At 41.8% G+C, this 22,219-nt stretch overlaps 1 protein-coding gene and 1 long non-coding RNA gene across 4 annotated transcripts in view; one reads left to right on the forward strand and one right to left on the reverse strand.

Moving 5' to 3' along the window:
* The first annotated feature begins 243 nt into the window (after positions 1-243).
* On the forward strand, positions 244-1,636 carry LOC125098774 (uncharacterized). Its single transcript, XR_007126946.1, has 3 exons — positions 244-422; positions 1,216-1,281; positions 1,447-1,636. It is a non-coding gene; the product is annotated as an uncharacterized LOC125098774 (long non-coding RNA).
* An 8,256-nt stretch (positions 1,637-9,892) lies between these two features.
* Positions 9,893-22,219, reverse strand: part of ROR1 (receptor tyrosine kinase like orphan receptor 1) — a 409,877-nt gene continuing 397,550 nt past the window's right edge. For all 3 annotated transcript variants that reach the window (XM_047727874.1, XM_047727875.1, XM_047727876.1), the window contains one exon: positions 9,893-12,903. In XM_047727874.1, coding sequence (XP_047583830.1) covers positions 11,476-12,903 — 1,428 coding nt within the window. In that variant the 3' untranslated portion in view covers positions 9,893-11,475. The remainder of the gene's footprint in view (positions 12,904-22,219) is intronic.

Raw genomic sequence — 22,219 nt, forward strand, 5'->3', positions numbered from 1 at the left:
TGCCTTGTTCGTCGGATGCATTGTTGTGGGGGTCTGTGTTTTAGATAAACCAACACACTCAGGAAGATAAATCCCATCTGTAGTCCTTCCACTGTGTTAGTTCATTGGTTAGTCTGGGTAAAGAATGTGTGCTCTTGGACAGACCCGGTTGTGTCCCAAGATACCTATGTCTGCGTAGCCAGCAGAGCCTTGAAGAAGTTACTTAGCCTCCCTGTACCTGCATTTTCTCCCCTGTAGGATGTGGCCAGTAATGACACCCACTTCTCAGAATCATTGTGAAGGCTGACGGCAGTAATGGCTGCCAACCGCTCGGTCACCAGTGGGCCGGACTGATAGTCAACACCTGTGCTTTCCACGCGCTGGGCACACCGTTCTCAGTGGTCTGGGGGAATTCATTTCATAGTCAGAAACAACTCTATAAGGTAGGTACTATTATGATTCTAATTTTTGCAGAAGAGGGAGGGACACAGTCACAGAGCTGGAATGCAGCAGAGTCAGGAGGCAGCCCCAGGGTATCCAGCTCCAGATCCCATGTTTTTAACCATTTGGCTACCCAGCCTCACAAATGTCTCATGTTCTACCAAGTGAAGTCTTTGTCCTTCTTTAAAAAATTATCACTACTCTCAATAAATTTTTCTTTTGGCATATCTGCTATTTGTGTGTGTGTGTGTGTGTGTGTGTGTGTGTGATTTTGGGTGCATCTGTTTCCAACTGTCTTCCTAATTGTTTGCTTTCTGAGTCTTCCTCTGCTAAAATGTGAGCCCAAGAAACTAGGCCACTACTGTACAATAATATAGTGCCTGACATGTAATAAAGGCCCACTATAAATCTGTTAACTGAATGTGAATTCTGACTTGTCTTTTAGATTATATATTCATTAAGAACTCAGTCTGACTTCTGTAACTTATAAATATGTGGAATTCTGCTGCTCAGAGAAAGTATACCAACTATAGAATAATTATTTTTACATTAACTTTTATTACTTTTGTACTTTCAAGTGGAGAGTAAATTTTATTAAGTCCTTTTATATGCTTTTTAGGGCTTTCTCTCTCAGTCTTTCCCCCCTAAAAGTAAGCCTAAAGGATTGAAAAAAGAAATGTTGCATTTTATTTCTTATGGTGGGCAGAATTCTAAGATGACCTTACCTTCAAGATATCCACCCCCTTCATAATCCTCAGGACTCTGAATATGATGCATTTTTTTGTACTCTTTCAGTTAAGTTATATGGCATAGTTGACTTTAAGAAAAGGAGGTCATCCTGGGTGAGCCTGACCTAATCAGGTGAGTTCTTAAAAGGACTGGACTCTTCCTGAAGTCAGTAATTGAAAGTGTGAGAGGGATTCTTTGTGAGGGGGATTCTCTTCTGCTACCTTTGAAAACTGAGGGGGTCATTTGGCAAGGAATGTGGGCAGCCTCTAGAAACTAACTGTGGTCTCTTGCTCACAGAAAGTCCAGCAAGAGAATCAGGGCCCCGATCCACAACCAGAAGCTACTGAATTCTGCTACAGATGCATGATCTTGGAAGAGAACCTGAGCTCCAGATCAGAACTCAGTCTGGCCAACACTTTATGAGAACCTTAACAGGGAATTCCTTCAAGCCATGCCCAGATCTGACCAAAACCATAGGCTAATAAATGGGCATCGTTTTAAGACATTAAGTCTGTGGTATTTTGTTATCCAATAATGGCTAATTAATACAACTTATACAGTTGTATTAATTATAATTATATATTATTATTATTATTAATACAACTTATCCAACTACTGACCAAGACTAGTTATGTGGCAAAAGTTCAGTCACTTACTGAGCTGGGTTTACCCTGATTAGTATGGAAAGAACTTGAAACCAATTCCTAGACATTACCATATGGCTTTAGACAGAGTTAGGGGGTAAAAAGAGTATGATATCTGAAAAATTAAGACTGAACTAAGGCTCATACACAAACTTACACCATCTTAGGTGAGGGACACAACGAGCAGTGTGATTATTTAACATTCGCAAAGTTACTGAGGTTACTTCCAGCTTCAACAGCCAAGCATCCCCTCCCCCTCTTTTTAAAAACAATTCTTTTCCTCAGGACTTGGACAGATGTTTTCATTTTACTTAAACTAAAAAACTGTTTTCCTCATCCACCAGGAATATGTACCAGTACAAAGTGTTAACCTCGTTTGGATTTGAACCCCCATCCTCAAGAACAAAAAAAGGCTGAGGAGCGCCAAATGTCAGCTCAGCTGTGAGAAGTGTTTTAAATCATATTTTGACGTATGTTACGCTGTTAACTAGAAAATGAAGTGCAGCACACATGCTTCTAGTAACTCTGGTTTCCAATCATCTGATCCCTTCTTTGTCTTGAAGACCTTTTGATGTGCATTCCCAATATTGAGTTTCTCTGCTTTTAATAATCTTATGTTCCTTCCTCAATATAAATGTCAGGAAAAATACTGAATGCTAATCTTCAAAGATCAAACAGGAAGAAAGAGGTGGGCAGCATAGTTCAGCAACTTGAATTCCTGAAATTTCTCATTTAAAAAAATTTTTTTAGCTTATAAAAGCCTAGGCTCAAAGAAATGCTCCATTCCCCTTTGTAAAGTTGAGGTTGCCGGCTCCCCCCTATTTCAGAACTGTGTTAATTACAGAATAACTCAGTCTCTCCCCCTAAGGCACCTGAGATGCAGGGGGCCTCTTGAACACTATTCATATCGGAATTTGTGGCTACCTAACAGAGAGGAACTTGGAACCCGTACATGCTGGCTTTCGTTTCCCATCATTCTTTGCTTTAGGTAAGATGACCAAGAGTCTGGGTTTGCCTAGGCATAGGGGCTCTGTCTGTCTCTCTCTCTTTCTTAAAGATTTTTATTTATTTAATTTGGGAGAGAGAGAGCATAGGAGAGAGATAGAGATACAGAGAGAGAGAGAGTGTGTGTGTGTGCCCATGTGCATGATCAGGGGAAGGGCAGACGGAAATAGAGAAGCAGACTACCTGATGAGCAGGGACCTCCCCGCTCACCAAGGTGGGGCTCCATCCCAGGACCCAGGAATCAGGTCCTGAGCCCAAGGCAGATGCTTAACTGACTGAACCACCCAGCCCCCGCCCCATGGGGACTCGCTTGGGAAAAAGGACTTTCAGTGCTAACAGTGGGATGATCCCTGGCAAACTGACACAGTTGGTCACCCTACCTTGGGCAAGTACTCAGAATCCCATTAGGAGTGGATTTTGGTTGATGATTAAGAAATGCAGCACCTGCCCGGGCACCTGACATGCCCTCAAATGTTTTAGGAAGATCAGGTCTCCCTTTCGTTCATTCCCCACATGGGGACACCAATTGTTGGGAAATACTGCATTTCATATTATCTAAGTACAACTGTGACTAAGTGTGTATGTGTGTATGTGGTGGGGGAGTAGGGAACCGCTTAAAAGATGTAATTATTCTAGGCTTCTTTCACATATATTGATTTAATATACCTCTTCATGGTGCGCTCAGTTGCCCCCAGGGATGATTCCAGAATGTCATCATGGGAGAAACTTTGAGGTGGCAATCAGCTTGGGGGTCTAAAGGATGACATATGGTCGAGGGATGTCTAGGGATGTGTCTTGAAGCTGTTTTTATTTAGCGTATGTTTATTAGGGCCGTTTTGAAGGGAAATGATGGAAATTATTGGAGAGCTAAGCCCTCCCCACCTCATTGGCACTGGTACTGGGTGTTTTATACTGTGGCATGTGCATGAAGAATTAGGTACAGTACTTTGTGCTCTAAGTATTTTACCACATTAGAAAATAATGTATCCTTTTGTAAAGGAAACACATTGAATAATAGCAATGTTACCATTTTTTGAGCGCCTACTGCATGTCAAGTACTTCTTAACATATTTATACATGTTCTCATTAAAGGCTTATATCAACTCTGAAAGATAGATACTCTAGAAAAATCCTAAAATTATATTTTTTGGTAACTTTGTGTCAGGTGCATGTCACTGCAGCTGACATAAATATTAGCTCATTTAGGCTAATTAGCTTCAATTCTATGAAGTAGATGCCTTTTCAGATGAATAAAAAAGGCAATTCAGAAACTTGCCTACATTTACATGGTTACCAAGGGGTGAAAGGGGGATTTAAGCCCAGGCAGCATGACATCACAACTTTTTATTTATTTACTTATTTATTTACTTACTTATTTATTTTTTGACAGAGATCACAAGTAGGCAGAGAGGCAGGCAGAGAGAGAGAGAGAGAGAGGAGGAAGCAGGCTCCCTACTGAGCAGAGAGGCCGAGTTGGGGCTCAATCCCAGGACCCTGGGATCATGACCTGAGCCGAAGGCAGAGGCTTTAACCCACTGGGCCACCCAGGCGTCCCAACATCACCCAGGCGTCCCAACATCAGAACTTTTATGCCTCACCTCTATGCTACATTCACACTATTTTATGGATAAGGAAATAGAGATTGCCTTACTCACGCAAGGTTAGCCAGCGGCCGTGCAGGAGCAGTTCAAAAGTCATGCCCGTCACGAGAAGCCAGGGCACGAGAAGGAGGGCTAGAGATGCAGTGTTTTCTGCTCCAAGGAATTTGTAGGAGGTTTTAAGGTAGCTTTCCCAGGACATTCTTGGATGGTCCTGAGGTTATAATTTGCAGAATCTCCCTAGAGAATCTTGAGAAACCGGTTTGACCACTATTGCTCTCCCTGCAGGGATGGCTAATAAGTTTCACCTCCGGTGTTATTTCTGACTGATTAGTAGCTTATCCAGGACAGTACTTTGAAAATTTTAAGGCTGACTCTGAGCCGGCTGAAAAAGCATCAGTTGGGGAGGTCTGCCATGAACGCAAGAGGTGAGAAGGGCACAGGCGCTGTGGGTTTGCTGTTCCGACAGGCTCAGGACTTCAGCTGGGTGGGGATCATGTTCCTGTTCCCAACTATTTGCCCCCTTCCTGCAAGGAGACCCTCTCTCCCTGCCTGTGACTCTGATGGGGTGGCCACAGTGCCTCTCAGCAGGTCGAGATACAACCATGTCCCACAGTCGGGTCCATCCTCAGAATTTGTGTTGGTCAAGGGAATATGCGAGAAGGACATGACATAGAGCACATCCAGGTAGAAGGTTTTCAGGTGCCCGTGTTTCAGCTCTGTCTCTTGCTTTTTTTTCCTGGGCCACGAAAACAGCTGGTCCTTCTGAGACCTGGGAGCAGGGCTGCAGCACCAGACCTATCTCTGGGGGCTGAGATGAGTGAGAAGTAAACCTAAGGCAAGCCACTGAGATTTGCGGGTCAATACCGCGGCCCAGCTGAGCAGTACAACGCATGCACTGTTTGCGGAGTGAACTTTGGAAGTATAAAAAGGCCCTAAGCTGTCATTTTGCCTGAATAGTAGTTTTAGTCTTACTAGGTTGACTCTTCGTAAACTACCTAGATCATGCAATTGGGGAATTTCAGTCTCTTTCAAGCGATTTTTTTTTTTTTTTTTTGAAGATTTTGTTTATTTGTTAGAGAAAGAATCAGACTCCATGTGGCATGGAACTGGACCCAGGGCTCAATCCTGCGACTCTGAAATCATGACCTGAGCTGCCATCGAGAGTTGGTCACTTAGTCAGTTGAGCCACGCAGGTACCCCACTTCCAAGTGATTTTTAAGGTGTGTGGACTCAAAAGAAACCTTTCAGAGAACTGTATTAGAATGAGCCCCACTGAGAACCGAGATGACCATTTCGATGCCTGCAGGGATCAAGGAACACCTGCTGTAAGGCGGAGTCTGACCTCTCCCTCTTTCTGCTCAAAATCCATGTGCCTCTGAGTTCAGGGAGAGCTTTAGCATGAGCCTAGGCTGTGTGCAGTCAGTTCTGTTGTTTTGTGTGTGACCTGAATTTCCGTCAAGAGCAGGTCCACAAAGACTGATCTTCAGAACCACTTTCCTTCACGCTGAATATTCCCCGAGTTACCTGTATTCAGCATGTCAGGATACTGGCCTTTTTCAAAGCATAAGGAACGTCCTATCTAATTTTAAAGAAAGGCCTTTCTCCTAACGTAACCATGCCCGGTTAGTATCTAACGGTACTTACTAACCTGATCATGCTGGTGAGGATGAACACCGTGTCAGGCCTGGTCAGCAAATGGTAGAGTCCTCTTTTGCGAATAAGCAATTCCAAGGTGCTTGGGATTCAGCTAGTCATAAATATGTCAGCAGACCTTCTCCCTGTATGTCTCTATTTTTTAAGCCTTCCCCCGCCTAATTTCCCAGGGGATTACATTGACCTTGAGTACTTTGATGGTTTGCAAGGCTCTCCTTCCTCTGAGTTAACAGACTCATTAATACTCTTGGCATTTATGGTAACAAGCTTCAGGTGCGGTCATATTTTGGCTGCAAACGTTTTCCTCTTATGTGTGCGATCCCTTGCTCCTTCTCCTCTAATAGAGCGTTTCCTCCCTAGCATTTGAACTATTAGTTGAAAAAAAAAATGCTGTATAAATTAAGAACAGTATGAGCTTCACCTCCAGCACTTCCCTTGACTCCTTCTTGCTGTCTTCCCTCAGAGTTCGGTCTCTAACGGCTGTGGGGAGCATAATCTGAGCCTAGGAATCCTCACAGCTAGCCAGCAAGGACTGATGGACTGCCTCTGGCAAAGGAACATAGGGGAACCGCCACAGGTGACTGCATCCAGCCAACTGGGTCAGCTTGTCACAGGAAGCTCGGGGGGTGGGGTAGGTGGGGAGGCTTCTGCAGCTGTTTCTGCTTGATGCTTACTGGGAGCTGGATCTTTCCTCCTCCCAAGGAAGACCAGCCTCGCGCACATCTTGTTATCCCCTTCCCCCATCTCCCTCCTCTCTGAGACCCTCAGTTTGTTTCCCAGGGTCCATAGTCTCTCATTGTTCGACTCCCCATCTGATTTCTCTCCTTTCGGATTTCCCTCCCTTCCCCTATGGCCTTCCATGCTATTCCTTATGTTCCACATATGAGTGAAACCACATGATAATTGTCTTTCTCTGCTTGACTTACTTCATTTGGCATAATCCCCTCCAGTTCCATCCATGTCAACGCAAATAGTGGGTATTCATCCTTTCTGATGGCTCAGTAATATTCCACTGCATATATGGACCACATCTTCTTTATCCATTCCTCTGTTGAAGAACATCTCACTAATCAATCGTTGAACACTACATAAAAAACTAATGATGTACTATACGGTGGCTAACTGAACATAATTTAAAAAAAAAAAAAAGGAAAAAAAGAAAGAACAGCCTACCCCTGACCCTAAATTTGGCAAGTTGCAACGCAGAGAGTTCTTTTAGTTGTGTTAATCGTCACTGCCAGGAGACCAAGTCTTTTGAGCTGGTCCACATGAAGGGTTTTCTATTTGATTACTACCCAAGAATGTGGGTCTTGAGTGAACTAGACAAGGTAGTCTTGTCAAAGGCCAGGGCTATTAGCTTTCTATCCAAGAGAACAACTACAAAAACTTAACCAATAGTTAAATGGTTATATTTAAATTGTTAATGGTTAAATGGTTAAAGCAAATGGTTAAAGCAATGGTTAAAGCAAAAAGCGTTTTAGTGCTAAATTTTTCATTAAGTAAAACGATTTTCCTTAGGGGAACTAAAGTGGCTAAAATGTTATTAAATGCTTATATATACATTTCTAAGGAGATAATGACCATTCCCCCACATCCACCCCAGGCCTTTAACATGATTCTCGATCTTTAGAATCCAGAAGCACTTGTTAAAACACAAATTGCTGGGTCCCACCCCAGAATTTCTGATTCAGTGTTTCAAAGAGGGGCCTGGGAATTTGCATTTCTGACAAGTTCCAAAGTCTGCTCGTCTGAGGACTGCACTCTTTTGAACCACTGAGATGGGTCATCATCTGTGAACCACTGGGAAAGGCAGATACAGAGCTCCCTTTAATCAGTAGTCAGGGGTTTGCAGTAAGCATTATCTGAGGTGCAAATGTTGGTGACTAAGGAACCAAGGGTAAGGCCCAAATCACAGAGCTGGAGGGACTGGGGATGGTGGGAGGGGAAGAGCCTGGAGAGACAGAAGGAAACAGGAGTGAAGGGCAGATTGAAGAATTCACGTGAGAGGGAGAAACCCAACCTGACATCGATCTCGCTGCCATGTGAAGTGACTGCTTTATTGAGTTTGATTGCTGAGGTGGTGACAAGAAATGTACCTAAAACAGATGGATAAGGCCCTGAAGGTTTTATTGTATTCCCTTCTGTATTAAAGAGCAGAATGGACAGGTTCTTTGAACTTTCATAATGATACTCATTTTCCTCGACAGTATGTATTAATTGCCAGATGGGGAACTCTTTCTTTTGGGCAAAGAAGGTCATAAAGATAAGCTGTGACAATTAAACGGCCACATTTCTTTTATTTTATCAGTATGGTTGGAATCTAAGTTGAACACGATAAGATGTACACAGCTTTTTCTTCTTCAGAGTTCTAAGACATGATTTTTGATGTCTAAGTTCACATGGAAACAAGGCAGAAAAGGATGCAACTTCAAAAAACCAATTTTTACATTCCATTTGGTTGTAATTATCCAATATATTATTTTGATTTTAAAAACTAAAATCCTGCCATATAGAGTTGGTTGGTATATGGTCATGAAATCATTGGGATTTTTCCCTTCCACCTGTGTTCGCTGGCAAAAGAATGCCCAAGTCTCTGTTAAAAGCCTACTTGGAAAAAGAAATCACTTCAATGAAAAAGCAGTGAATAGGAATTATGATTCCTTTTTCTATGAAATGCCAATAATTAGGAGAAATAATATTAAAATTCCCAAATACCTCTCCATGATAGTAATATTCAGGAAATAATATTATATGGTAAACATTTTTAATAAACAGCAGCATAAAGTAATCAGTGTTTAATATCATCTCTGGTGTGTGAAATACAAATGCACATATCCTCAATATAAAATAGCCTTTTTGTCATTACATCCATGCTTGTCTATTTGAAATGCCCATAATAACAAATCAAACATTAAGTAATACAGTGATTAAATGCATGCAGTGAAAATAAGAAAAGATATGGGAGGGCAAGATAGTTGAATATTGCCATGATATATTTGAAGAAAATCTATATCGAGTTAAAAAGAAACAAACAAAGGAAACAAAGAAACAGACCGGATATAAAAATGCAGAGATATATTTTCACTTCTGTGATACAAACCATAAACATAATTTTGTGCAAAAAAAAAAAAAAAAAAAGGAAAGAAAAGAGCTGAAAATAAAGTCATCTTACAAAACATTGTCAACAAAGCGAAAGATATTTTTCAGTTTGTGAAAAAAAATACTATTTAATACAAAAGGGACTGTGTTATGTAGTATCACAGTGCTATTATAAAATACATTATTACAAGTGGTTTTGAAATTTGGTTTGCTCACCTTAATGTCCTCAGTAATTATAAAATGTTTAAAATAAATGTTATAGTTCTTTATAAAAAACTAACTTGAATTTATTTTTTAACCATAGTAATGTTTTTCCAGAGTAGGTATTTTACTGGCTCATGGAATGCTAATTTCCCTTTAAGGGACTCCTAGAAAAACTCAGATTCACTGAAATTGTGTTTACTTAAAATAATAAATATTCTTGGAAAACAATTGATTGTCGTATGATATACAAAATTGTGGTTTGAATCTTCATCATTAAACAGTTGCATAGCAACAAAAGGATACAATATTCTCCTCTACCTAAAGTTCAGAAATGTAACTTTTGAATCAGCTTATTTGTGTCACAAAAATATTTCTTAATTTATCTCCCAATAAAACTGGATATAGCCAATTCTTTGAGTTCACAGTAGCAATAAGTCCATGTTTATTGTTTGAAGATTCAGTGTTTGGGAAAATTACAACATATTTCATAAACATATTTCCTTGATTTCTCATCCTAATTGCCTTTCTTTTTTTTTAACAAAACTGAAACATCAATGTGCTTCTAATCCCTTTGCATTCTCCTCATTAAATATCATTTCCAGGAATCATTTTATATCCTGTAAGTCTCTCTAAAAATCTCTTTAGCTGTAAAATCAAAAAAAGAAATGAGATTTTGAGACACTGCTCTTAGAATAAAGGAGTTATTTTTTTAACAAGAGAAAAAAATAAAACATAACATTCCTTCCTATATAGAACTTGAAACCATAAGAATTCTAAACTTGGCAAAAGATGGCTGGCAGGCAAGTGGCATGAGATGCACATTTGATGCCTCCCTCCTAACTAAGGCAAAAATGATTACGTTCCTTCTATTCACCAGTTTAAAAAAATTCAGTTCACGGTAATCTTTGAAATGAGAACTCAGTACCTGTTCTCTAAAAATACTGTGATATTTTGCAAACTAGAATTCGTAGTCTTTGGATTCCAACCAATTCTATGAATAAATCGTCGTAACTTCTGGTGCTGGCATAACATTTGTGAACATTTCCAGATCAGAAAAGAAAAGGTGAAAGAGAAACTTGAACTAGATATTGGTGTCATAGAGTTTCCTACTTGCCCAGAGTTCTCTGAGGGTGAGCGCCCCTCTGCAGGAGGTTGTAGGCACTGATGTGCTGGTCTGCAGCCACACTCTCCTCTTCAATGTTATGGGTCCAGGGAAGCCCCTGTGAGGCTGTCCCCATGGGCCCCTTTGTTCCTCTCCCATGGGTGCTGATCTAGACCGAGGGGCCATTTTCCTGACTGTGCTTCCTTTGGTTCCTCATTTCTAATGCAACGGATTGAACTATCAACCAACAATCAATTCCGGCATCCACATCTAGCCCTCTTATGGTCTGATGCCCTGTATTATTTCAAGTGCTTGTGTAAACACACTGTGGAAAAGGTTAGTGTGGAAAAGGCCTTCGTGATCAGCAGAGGAAATTCACAAAGAGGTACACTCTGCACCTTCCCAAAGAAGCCCCACTGTGTAGAAGGCTTCGGGGGATCTAATACTTGTCTTATGGCTCGATTCCCTCTGGGATTTCAAATTTGGCCTAAAGTTTCCTCATTGATTCTGAGTATCATTTCCATACACGTATGCATAAAGTCTAAATTGAATGGACATAATTCCTGAACATTTGTCCTGGAGATAAGACAGCAGGTAGACAAATGCTACGGTATATACATTTTGGGGAGAGACCAGTCATGGAGAACGAAGGCAAATACACAAAGCACCACTGACTTTCCTTTTTGGTTTGATATTTAATCACAGAATTCTTTTCCTCTTCACTGGCTGGCAGTTTTTAGTACTTGAAACCAGATGTCCCAATCCCAATGCCATGTCATGTACCCCTGATGGAGGGTTAATCCCACAACGTTTTTGTTTGGTTTGGTTTGGTTTTTTTTCTGGCTGGTGTCTGCCCTGCTTGGTAAGACACACTTAAACTTCACAGAAGATACTTGTTGCATTGTCTGCTAAATGAGAACCTCACTGTAATAAAAACAAAAACAAAACCTTTGAATTTTAATCTTTCCTACAGCTTTCTAGTTTTTCCTGGATACCACATTTACAAAAGTCGTGCATCTTACAGTTCTGCGGAAATCATAGATTCGGTGTGTCCATGAATATTGGAGTCTCCTAGCAAAGATGGTTGCTTTGAGTCTATTTTGTAGGGTTTTTGGGATTTGTTGCCAAAAACGGTGATACCCATTCCACCGGGATGATTTGGAATGGACATGTGCGGTAGTAAGGGAATATTGGCTTCCTGGTTGGATCCCGAAGAGGGCAAGCTGGTCACATGACCGGTGCTCGTGGACCCACTGGCGCTGCTCGGGGACCGACTCTTGGGAGGCGGGCAATGCTGAATCACTCTGGGAGGACCTGCCGGCTGATAGTGGGGGGCTGGAAACGCCGCATATCCAGGAGGTATTGGGTATCCATTGATGGGGATGAATCGCTGGTTCTGAGGTATCGGTGGGCCAATGAAACCAGCAATCTGGCCCTGTGGCGTGATACCCTGGCTCGGGAACATGTAATTGGGGTATCTGGGGTTACTGAGATTACTCACTGGGCTGGCGCTAAGGGAGGTGGTCTGCGTGGTGGCATTTCCCCCCGAAGGGGTCGTAGAGCTGGTGTGACTGGACAGTCCCTCCCAGGAGCGCAGCCGGACGTGAATATCTTTAAATCTGGGTCTCCTGGAGGGAATCTCGTTCCAGCACTCCGTCATGAGGCTGTACATTCTGGGCGGGCAGTCTTCGGAGCACGGCAACAGCTGTCGCTTCCTCACCATCTCGATCACTTCTTGGTTGCTGAATCCGTAGTAGGGCTGCAGTCCGAAACTGAAAATCTCCCACAAGACGACCCCAAAGGACCAGATATCTGAATCAGACGAGAATTTGCCATACATGATGGCTTCAGGGGGCATCCAGCGAATGGGCAGCAGAGACTTACTCTGCACCCTGTAGTAATCGGCAGAGTAGATCTCTCTGGAAAGCCCGAGGTCTGAAACCTTTACATGAAGCTGCTCCCCGATTAAAATATTGCGAGCCGCAAGGTCCTTATGGACGAAGAAGTGACTAGACAGGTACTCCATGCCCGCAGCGATCTGGATTGCGATGTGCAGAAAATCTCCGTGATCCAGGCTGGATTTGACGGTCCCGTCTTCGTCGCTGCTACAGCCGACATCGGAATGCGGGGATCGCATGATGAGGAACTCGTGGAGATCCCCCTGATTCATGTACTCGAAAAGCATACACACCGGTTGCTCCTGAGTGACGGCGCCTAGAAGGCAGACGATATTGGGGTGCTGCAGTTCGGCCATCAGGGAGGCTTCCTGCTGAAACTCTGTCCACTGCTGGGGGTTGTTGTAGTCTTTCAAGGTCTTTATGGCGACCAGCTGAGCATGGTCCATGCCCGGGAGATAGAGATGGCCCTTATAGATCTTTCCAAAGGCACATTCACCCAGTTCTTCCATAAAACGTACAGCCGAGAGGGGTAGCTCTTTAGCCTTGCTCTGTATCAAAAGAAAGGAAAAGTGTGGGTTAAAACCTTCCTTAAGGCAAGATGTCTTGGTCTCCGAAGGAAGGGGTGGGGCATACAGGGAGAGGTTCTATAAATCAGACTGAAGAAAATTCCACAGTTCTGAAAGTCTTTAAAATTGTCGGCCACAACTTGGAGGAGGTGACACAGGGGGCTTTCAATCACTCCCCTCTCCCCCCATCCACATCCCCTGCTCCAAAGCCTGTTTGCTGCTCAGAGCCTAGAGTCTTGCTGCTCGGGCTGTGGTCCCAAGACCAGCAGCATCGACATGACCCAGAGCTTACAACGGATGAGGGCTCTTGGGGGCCCACCTCCGACCTGCTGGATGAGGACGTGCATTTAACAAGACCCCAGTGACTTCAGTAAACATTACAGTGTGAGAGGTGCTGCTGGAGAGCATACAGCCTCAGTTCTCAGCCCAGCACACAGAGCGTGTGTGATCTGGTCCTAATCTGCCTACCCTGGCTTCTTCTCTGTATCTTAGCATCGCTTTACGGAAATAGGTCTCCTCAGTGTCCAGCCCTAAACACCATGGCCATTCTTGCCTAACAACTGTTCCTGCAATGTTTTTCTTATTTTTAGGGTATTTATTGTGCAAAAAGCCAGAGAAACCCAACTGAAAGGCTGTCCTCCCGCAGTGCTCACAGTAGAGGCAGGAGGTTTGGAATGTGCTCCCCAGTGCTTCTCAAATCCTGTTCCCTCTGAAACTCTCCCTGACCACTAAGGTCTTTGCCTTCTCTGGAGTCCTTCTGCTTCACTGTCTGACTGCCACCACGCTCAAGAGGCGGTGTGAGCCATCCATTGTTTTGGGAGTGGAAGAATGAAAACCGCAGAAGTAAAATGCTTGCTACTTCTCAGGTTTGCCACCAGAGATGCAAGATTCTAAGTACTTTGAGAAAGAGTGACTTTTAAAAATATTATATTTCAGATTTCCAGCACTAACAGCACTAACATATATACAGTTCATTTACTTCTAATAAATGGGCAATTGATATTTTATTGAATGGGGAATTAAGAATATAAACTGTATATTTTGTCTTAAATTGGCTTTTTCTTGGCCTTTATTTTAATGACTTAAGGTATGAGTTATATTTTGGGAGATACTTCCTAGACATTTGGGAAGTTTGGGTGCTATATGAAGAAAAACATTTAAGGATGTATCATACTTCAGATATAAATATCTTGTTTTCTTGAATGTAATTTATTGGTTAAAAATACCTTTTCTACTCTCAAGATGGCGACTGTTAACCTAAACATAAACTATGCTGATTACATACAAAATATTTCTTAGTTACTTTTAAAGCAGTAATATTTTACCTGAATGAATGTTCATTTATACATCCTGATAATTATTTAAATTGATACTTAATCTCACTGTGGAAAAAAAATAAACCTTAGTATTGAAACTAAAAAAAAAAAAACCAGAAAAAGAAAAAAAAAAAAAGAGGGCTGGTCACATGCGTGGCCTCCCCAGTGAGACAATTTGAGTCTGAATCCTACTTTTGCCACTTACCAGCTGTGTAACTCTAGCTATAGTGTTCAACCACCTTGTGCCTCTGTAAAATGGGATGATTATGATGGATAATTGTACTTATCTTGTAGGGTTCTTTGTGAACTTGCAATAAAGTAGTATTTGTAAAATACTCAGCATGATGGTTTGTACATAGTAAGTGCTGTGTAACTTTCAGTTGTTACTTTGCTGTTGCCTTTCTTTTAATGAATATTTTGTCCTCTCAATCAGATTTCAATTTCTTGAAGAGAGGCATTGCCCTTCATGCCAACTGATAATCCTACAGCTTCATAAGTGGCTTGTTTACTAACTGATGTTAAGACAGACGGGAAAACGTACCTAGCTCACAATGAAAATAAGTATTAAATTGTCACATTTCATCTTGGCAATAATTTTTGAAACTCACCACAAATCTAGCCTGAATTCTAGACGAGGTTGTTAAGAAGCAAATCATAAAAGTAATGCATTTGTACATAAAGTAATTTTTAAAATAATCCCTGCACTTTAAATTTTTTTAAGAAAAAGAATACTGCTCTGACTATTCCAATTAAAGCTGACAATGTTGTAAATACATATAGAATTCAGAATTCTCTGTACAGAGTTTAAGACAAGCTTAGAAGATTAAGTAAAATATTTCTCTAATCCAAACTCTATTAGTTTAAAATTCATGATGATTGTCTCTGTTCTGGGCTGATATTTTCCAGGACAAAATGCCATTAAGTTAATAAGTGTAAATAAACATGCAGGAAAATACTTAAAAGGATAAACTAAAATTGACAATTTTGAAACATTAATTTTCCCATGCAAATAATATTTCCCATTAGAAATAGGTCTCATTTACTTGTTAAAGCAGATCTTAAGGGGTTGGTATTTGAAAATGGTAATGGTAACCCATTGCTTTAAACATTCAGTAAATTAAAATTTATTGATTCAGTCCTATTCATCATAGTCTTGTAGGAGCAAAAGAGTAGAAACAACCTAAATGGGGCACCTGGGTGGTTTAGTTGGTTGAGCGTCTGACTCTTGATTTCAGCTCAGGTCATAATCTCAGGGTCGAGATTGAGTCCTGTGTTGGGCTCTGTGCTGGGTGAGTAGAGCTTGCTTAAGATTCTCTCCCTCTCTCCTTCTGCACCCCTCTCCCCTCTGCTGCCTGTGCTTGTGCTCTCTAAAAAATAAAATAAAATAAAACTTCCTTTAAAATAAAAAAGAAACAGGGGCGCCTGGGTGGCTCAGTGGGTTAAAGCCTCTGCCTTCGGCTCAGGTCATGATCTCAGGGTCCTGGGATGGAGCCCCACATCAGGCTCTCTGCTCAGCTGGAAGCCTGCTTCCTCCTCTCTCTCTGCCTGCTTCTCCGCCTACTTGTGATCTCTGTCCATCAAATAAATAAATAAAAATCTTTAAAAAAAAAGTAACAACATAAACGTCTACCTAGAGGAGACTTGTTATGTTAATTATGGTAGAACTAAAAAAAAGAGTATTAAAGAGGATGTTTTCTATGTACCGACATGGAAAGATCTCCAAAATCCTACTGCTAAGTCAAAAATAAAAAGCAAAAGAACAGTTAATGCTGCATGCTGCTTTTGTGTGAAGGGGAAGTGAAAAAGAAGGAATTATTCATGTTTATTTGTGTATATATAAAGAAACTCTGAAAGGACACTCAGGAAACGGCAGTAGTTATGGGGGAGTACAGAGATGGGAACTAGGAGGAAGGAGACAGAGTTGGGAGAGTTTTCACTTCATGCTTTTTTGTACTTTAAACTTTTTTGAACCAAGAAAAAAATAAAAAAGTAAAAACATATGACCAATCTTTCTATCTGACTGAATATAGAAATTTCTTTTGCAATCACAGGTACATCCACTATTTTTCCTTTTGCTTACAGGGGTTGGATTCTTATGGAAGCTACGTTGTTCCTCAGGGAGAGCTGTGTGCAGGTGATGGGAAAGGAACCAATTGAACCAAACTTACTTTTTCTCTTGTGGCACTCAGATGATTTTTATTTTGGGGAAAGACTAATCCAAGGTGAATTTCTCCTGCATGATGTTAGGGTAGGGATTTCTATCACAACATTTTCTAATGATTTATTTTATATATATATATATATATATATATATATATATATATATATTACACATATATATAATTTTTTAAAGATTTTATTTATTTGAGAGAAAGTGAGAGACAGAGCACGAGTGGAGGAGGAGTGGCAAAGGGAGAGGGAGAGGCAGACTCCTTGCTGAGCAGGGAGCCCGAAGGGGGGCTCGATCCCAGGATCCCGGGATCGTGACCTGAGCCAAAGGCAGACACTTAACCGACTGAGCTACCCAAGCGTCCTTTTCCTAATGATTTAAAAGAATCCAATTTATGTGAAGGTCCTTTGAATGGGATAGTAGGTATTTACTTACCTTTCCACCTAAGCAGGATCCCCAGGCTTTGGTGAGAGAGAAACCTATGTGACTGAGTAATACAATTTTTTTTTTTTAGGGAAAATCAGAATTAGTAACTACACTCAAGGAATATTAGACTGAGGTAATGGGAAGTTAGGACTACTTTTTCCTGCCCCTGCTGAAAATAATGCATAGCCAGCCAGTGCAGGATATTCAAACTATGTCATCTCTGGAGTCATAACAATCTGAATTTGCATCTCGGACCTGTTACATTCTATCAGTACTAGTTAATACTTATATAACATTTACTACATGCTAGATACTCTTCTAAGCACTTAACAAATATGACTCATTTAAGACAACAATCCTGTGAGGTAGGTCCCGTATCTTAGTTGGTTGACCTTGGGTGAGCTTCTTCACTTCTCTGAACCTCTATTTCCAAACCCATGAAACAATATAATACGCAGCTTCCACAGTGACACCAGGGATTAAATTCAACAATGTCGGAAAGTAGTTTCCACCTAGTAAGTGATCTTCACATCAATCTTATTATCCTTATTACGGAAGTAATCCCAGAAGTGGAGTAAATGAGAATGATTTAGACCTTTTTACAGCCTTAAGTATTTCTAGACAGTTTTGTATAATTCCCTTTACATTTTTTTGGAAAAAAAAAAAAAAAGCATTGAATTTCTTCCTACTAATCTTTCCCTGCTCTCTTGTAGTTGTTGGTTTAAAACAAAAATCTTGAAATCTTAAAAATCTTCAATCTCAAAATAGAGAATTTGTTTTGGATCCCAAAGGTGGGTCCAATTGGAGTGGCTGCTCCTCTAGGATTCTGGGAGATGAAGATGGGTGGAGAGAGTGAGAACCCATGTGGAAGAGTAGATGGTGGCAGATGGGACAAGGAAGCAAGCTGGCCAAACTTCTGGGGACTGGAAGAGAAGAGGGGTGGACAGGACCTTGGCACGGAGCCTAGGGCATGGCCCCTAGGGCTTCATGGCTAAAAAGACCAGCTGCATTCCCCTCCACTGAGGTAAGCAAATTAGTTCTCTTCTATTCGCCTTTGGAAAAAAGAACTCTCACTCTTACCATTTTACAGATGGAGAACAAAGCTTGAGAGGTATCAAGAATTTTTAGGAGAGCCAAAAAGAGCTGCACTTTGCTGCAAGGCCTTTTGCTTTGGGCCACACCGTTCTCTCTGAAACCTGTGAAGCGTGCTGGCCTGGCAAGGCCGGTTTGACACAGGAGGTCTCTGGAGGCTTAGCCCGGGGGTCTGACACCTTACGGGGCTGTGAGGCCAGCCTGCAGGCTTTCAGTGTGTGGTCACTCCTCGGAGTTATAACTGTTCTTTATCCCCTGTTCAGGCACAGGAGAAGACATTCTGACCCCAAGTGTGTCTTGTCAGATCCCAGCTGTACCAGGTGGGCCCTCCAGCACGTAGTTGCAGCTCAGCACAGCTAGTCATACCCAAATTTGGGGATTTTGCTTTGGAAAGAGCATGGAAGGCAATGACTAAGGCAGACTTCACAAAACCTTTCCTCGGAACACCTGTGCGGCAGCCAGCATAGAAGTACCCAGAAAAACAGCTCGGACCTTGGTTTCAGGGGAACAATTTACACAGTGATTTGCATTTTTAAAATGCTCCAGTTACTCGATACAAATGTGTCTTAACTACAGACTTATTTTCAAATTTTACATAAATCCTGAACTAGTTAAAAAATCATAAAACCCCTGCAAGCGGCAGTCAGTAGACTGTCCAGTGACGGCAGGAAATGAGCTGTATTGTTGAGGAACAGATGGTTTACATTATACAAACCCTTTAGGCTAAACTTGTTTAGGTCTGGCATATTGTAAATTATATTTTAGTAATGAAAGTGAAATGACCTCGGCTTGACCTCAAGTGGGGTTTGTCTGTTTGAACCAATGTAGTGGAAAACTATGAAAGAAAATGAAGTCATAAAGTTTTGGCAGTTCAATTTTGGCTCATTTCAAGTTAAGGGGTTATAAATCTGTTTAGTTTTTGTTTGACAAGTATTTGTCATACAGGGATGTACAAAATGTAAAGAAGTGTAAAATACACATGAGGCGTGGTGCCAAAGTAAACGAAGTACAAAGGAAAACTGGAATGAATAGGGTCCTGGGCTCCTATCTCTTTATCGCTCCCTCCATTAGTTGAATGACAAGATGGGCTCCGTTTATGATATGCTGTAAGGCAATTAAGTACCTTAAAACCGAAACAGGCTTTCAGTTTAAATGTTAACATTTTTACTTCTCAAAGTAAACACACATCTGCCTCAGTGAGGTTTTAAAAATTATATAATTTGGGGGCAGGGAGAAAAATCAGAGTTGATGTGGAAGTTGATACGTGATTCTAAATTCCAAATCTGCCTCTTCCCTTAGACAGTTTTGAAGAGCAACTGTATTAGAGAACTCTTCACAGAAGGAAAATGAAGGGAGAACATTGTAGATGACGGTCACTTAGCTGTGAGTCAGATGTGGCTATTGTCGTCCTGTGTCTACGCTGCTGATGGAGGCCAGGCTGATGCTGGTGGCTTCCTTCACCTGAGAGACATTACTACATGGGGACATGGGATCCTTTTAGATCTATTACCTTTAGATATGAAAGCAAGGGACCATGAGTAGAGTTTTTTTTTGTTTTGTTTTTGTTTTTTTTTTTTTAATTGTCATGAGGTAGGGGGCAGTTGGATGAGGACAGACTCAATGACTTTATCTCCTTCCACCTTTGGGAAGTTACACCTTAGGTGAAAATCTATTTGAAATGATTCCTCTGGGTGACATAGCTCACAGCTAACCTGCCCTTTCCTGCTCACTTGACAGAAGGGACTGCTGTAGGAGAGGAGGTAAAGATATTGTGATGGCTCGCATTTGTGTGCAGCATGGATCCATGGATTTGTGACTTTTTGCTTCTAACCTGAGCAGGGTATGAATGCCTACTTTTGAGCCCCACTTAAAGCTGGGCACCACAAAAAAGTTGAGTGACAGAGGTGGAGGGGAACAGAGCCCAGGATGGTTCCCCCAGACAGGAAGGTGGCTCCAACAGCAGGTGCTGAAGAAGAGCTAAAGTTCTATTCACACGACTGACTTAAAACATCCCCCATAGTCCCTCCCCTGTTCCTTTCCCAGGCCTTAACGGTCCTAGACTGCTGCCTTTTTCCAAATCTCATTTGCTATACACTTGCCAATTCTAGCTGGACTCAGGTGTCTTCAGGAGAAAAACATTAGAATCAGAGAATTAGAATCAGCCTCACTAGAATCAGAGCGGGATCTGGGGTAATAGGACATCACCAGGTTATTTTTCTCTTGGAAACACAGTTCTCCCTGAGATTTGTATTCCTTGGGGACTTGCTTGCACTCTGATTCTCAGGTAACTAGCACAGGCTAATTCAGAGCAGGCCCTGGTGCCCTCCCCCTCACGCCCACCCCCATCCCGAAGGCTTATTAAAACACAGATTGCTGGGACCCAATCCCAGAGTTTCGGATTCTGTAGGTCTGAGATTCTGCAGTTCTGACAAGTCAAGGTGATGGGGGTATTCCTGACCTGGAGGCTTTACTGTGAGAATCCCTGGAATGAATGAATATGGCTTTCTGGATCAGACAATTACGAGTGGTCCAGATCTCTGCTCCTTGAATGATGAATCACTACAATGCACCTGAAGGCCCTGGTTGAGCAATTTTGACCTATAGGAGCCAGAGAAAATAACACGTGGCTGCAGAAGATGCTTCAGAAATACCAGCTAACGTAAATGTAAGAAGCATTGGCTGGTATTTACTGTGTTTCTAGGCTGCTGATGTCTTAGTGAGAGTCAAGGTTTTGAAATTAAATCACTCTATACATTGGGCTATGTCATCAGTTTATTCTATTTTCGTGGGTAGCCAACGGTGTGGGATCTTTTTAAAAATCCAGTTGTAGCAGTCAGTCAACGGATACGGTATATACTATATACCAAAGAGCCTACATATGGAAGAGTATGTGAGGACCCACGCAAGAAACATGAGGAGTGGGGACACAGCTCCTACCCTAAATGTCTGTGCTCCTCATTTAATAATAGTTACCATATACTGCATCCTTTCCCTGTGCCAGACACTGAGACTGTAACAATGCCAATGATTTGTTTTGGATACGGTAAGTTATAAGTACTTGATACATAGTAACCCCTTTCATCCTTTCAGTAACCCCGGGAAATTGGTCACTATGACTATAAGCCCCATTTTACAGATGGAAACTCTGAGAAACAGAGTGGTTAAGTGATCCTGTAGCTGGTAGGTCATTATGGCAGAATGCAGAGCCTGTCTTGCTAGTGACTACTCCACAAGCCCTTTGTTCTCTCAGCGCTGATTGCATCTACTCATTTAACCCCCATCCTAATCCCATGAGAATCATATTATGATATTCCCATTTCATGGATCAGGAGATTGAGACACTCAAAGATTAAGTAGCTTGTCAAGAAGCCCACCGATTAAGAGGTGATGCCAAGATGCAAATCCAATATATCTGACTCAAAAGCTGGAGCATTTTTCTGGGAATAATCGGCATTTTCATTTTGATCCTCGAAGGGCTCCATAATTTTAAAAGCATAAAACCCACAGGCATAAAAGTGGAATGTCGAGGTATAATTGCTTCCTGGTCTCTGATCTAGACCTTACTCTGGTTGATTCTCTGTTGTCCTCATTAATTGACTGGGACAAATGAACACAGCAGCCTTTGCCTGTGTGAGGGCATAAGAGCCCTGGAGAGTAGAGATTTCTTAGTATCTGGACCTAGCTGTTGACAGGAATCTACTTGACTCCAAAGGCTATTTTCCATTCTTGTGCCTTTTACTGGTTCTGAGGTAAACAGTGTTCAAATTTCGAAACAATTGGTTCCGCTCCTCAACGGAAATGATTATGTTTTAAAAACTTAAAGGCCAGAGCACTTTCATGTTGGGAGGTTGTGGACATTTTCCAAAGACTACAGCCAAACTAAGTGCCTTCCAGCTTATGCCATCAAATTCTGGAGGGAGTTTCAACCAACAGTCTGCCACATTTGCCCAGAGTTCAGCTGCACTTCTCTGGAAGTGATTTCTCTTCGAAAGCAGTTCTTTTCTCTGTCACGTAACTTTCTGATGGTTCGTGTGAATGTTTGGTGGTGCCCAGGGTTCATTCTGTGGTGGTTACTTGATAATGTCCATGGGAGAGTTTCGATCCTGCCTGGAAATGGGCAGAACAGAGGCCAGTACTTCCAGTGTCAGCTTGGGCCACAAAGTGCTCAGAACTTGAGCTCGGGGGTTCAGTCAGCCGCAAAGTTAGGCAGCAGGGTGCAGTGTGGAATCAATAGGGACACACGTGGGTTCTGGACTGGGCAGACCTGGGTTCAAGTTTTCTCTCTCTCAAATCA

Source organism: Lutra lutra, chromosome 4 (genome assembly GCF_902655055.1).
Source record: "Lutra lutra chromosome 4, mLutLut1.2, whole genome shotgun sequence".
Taxonomy (NCBI): domain Eukaryota; kingdom Metazoa; phylum Chordata; class Mammalia; order Carnivora; family Mustelidae; genus Lutra; species Lutra lutra.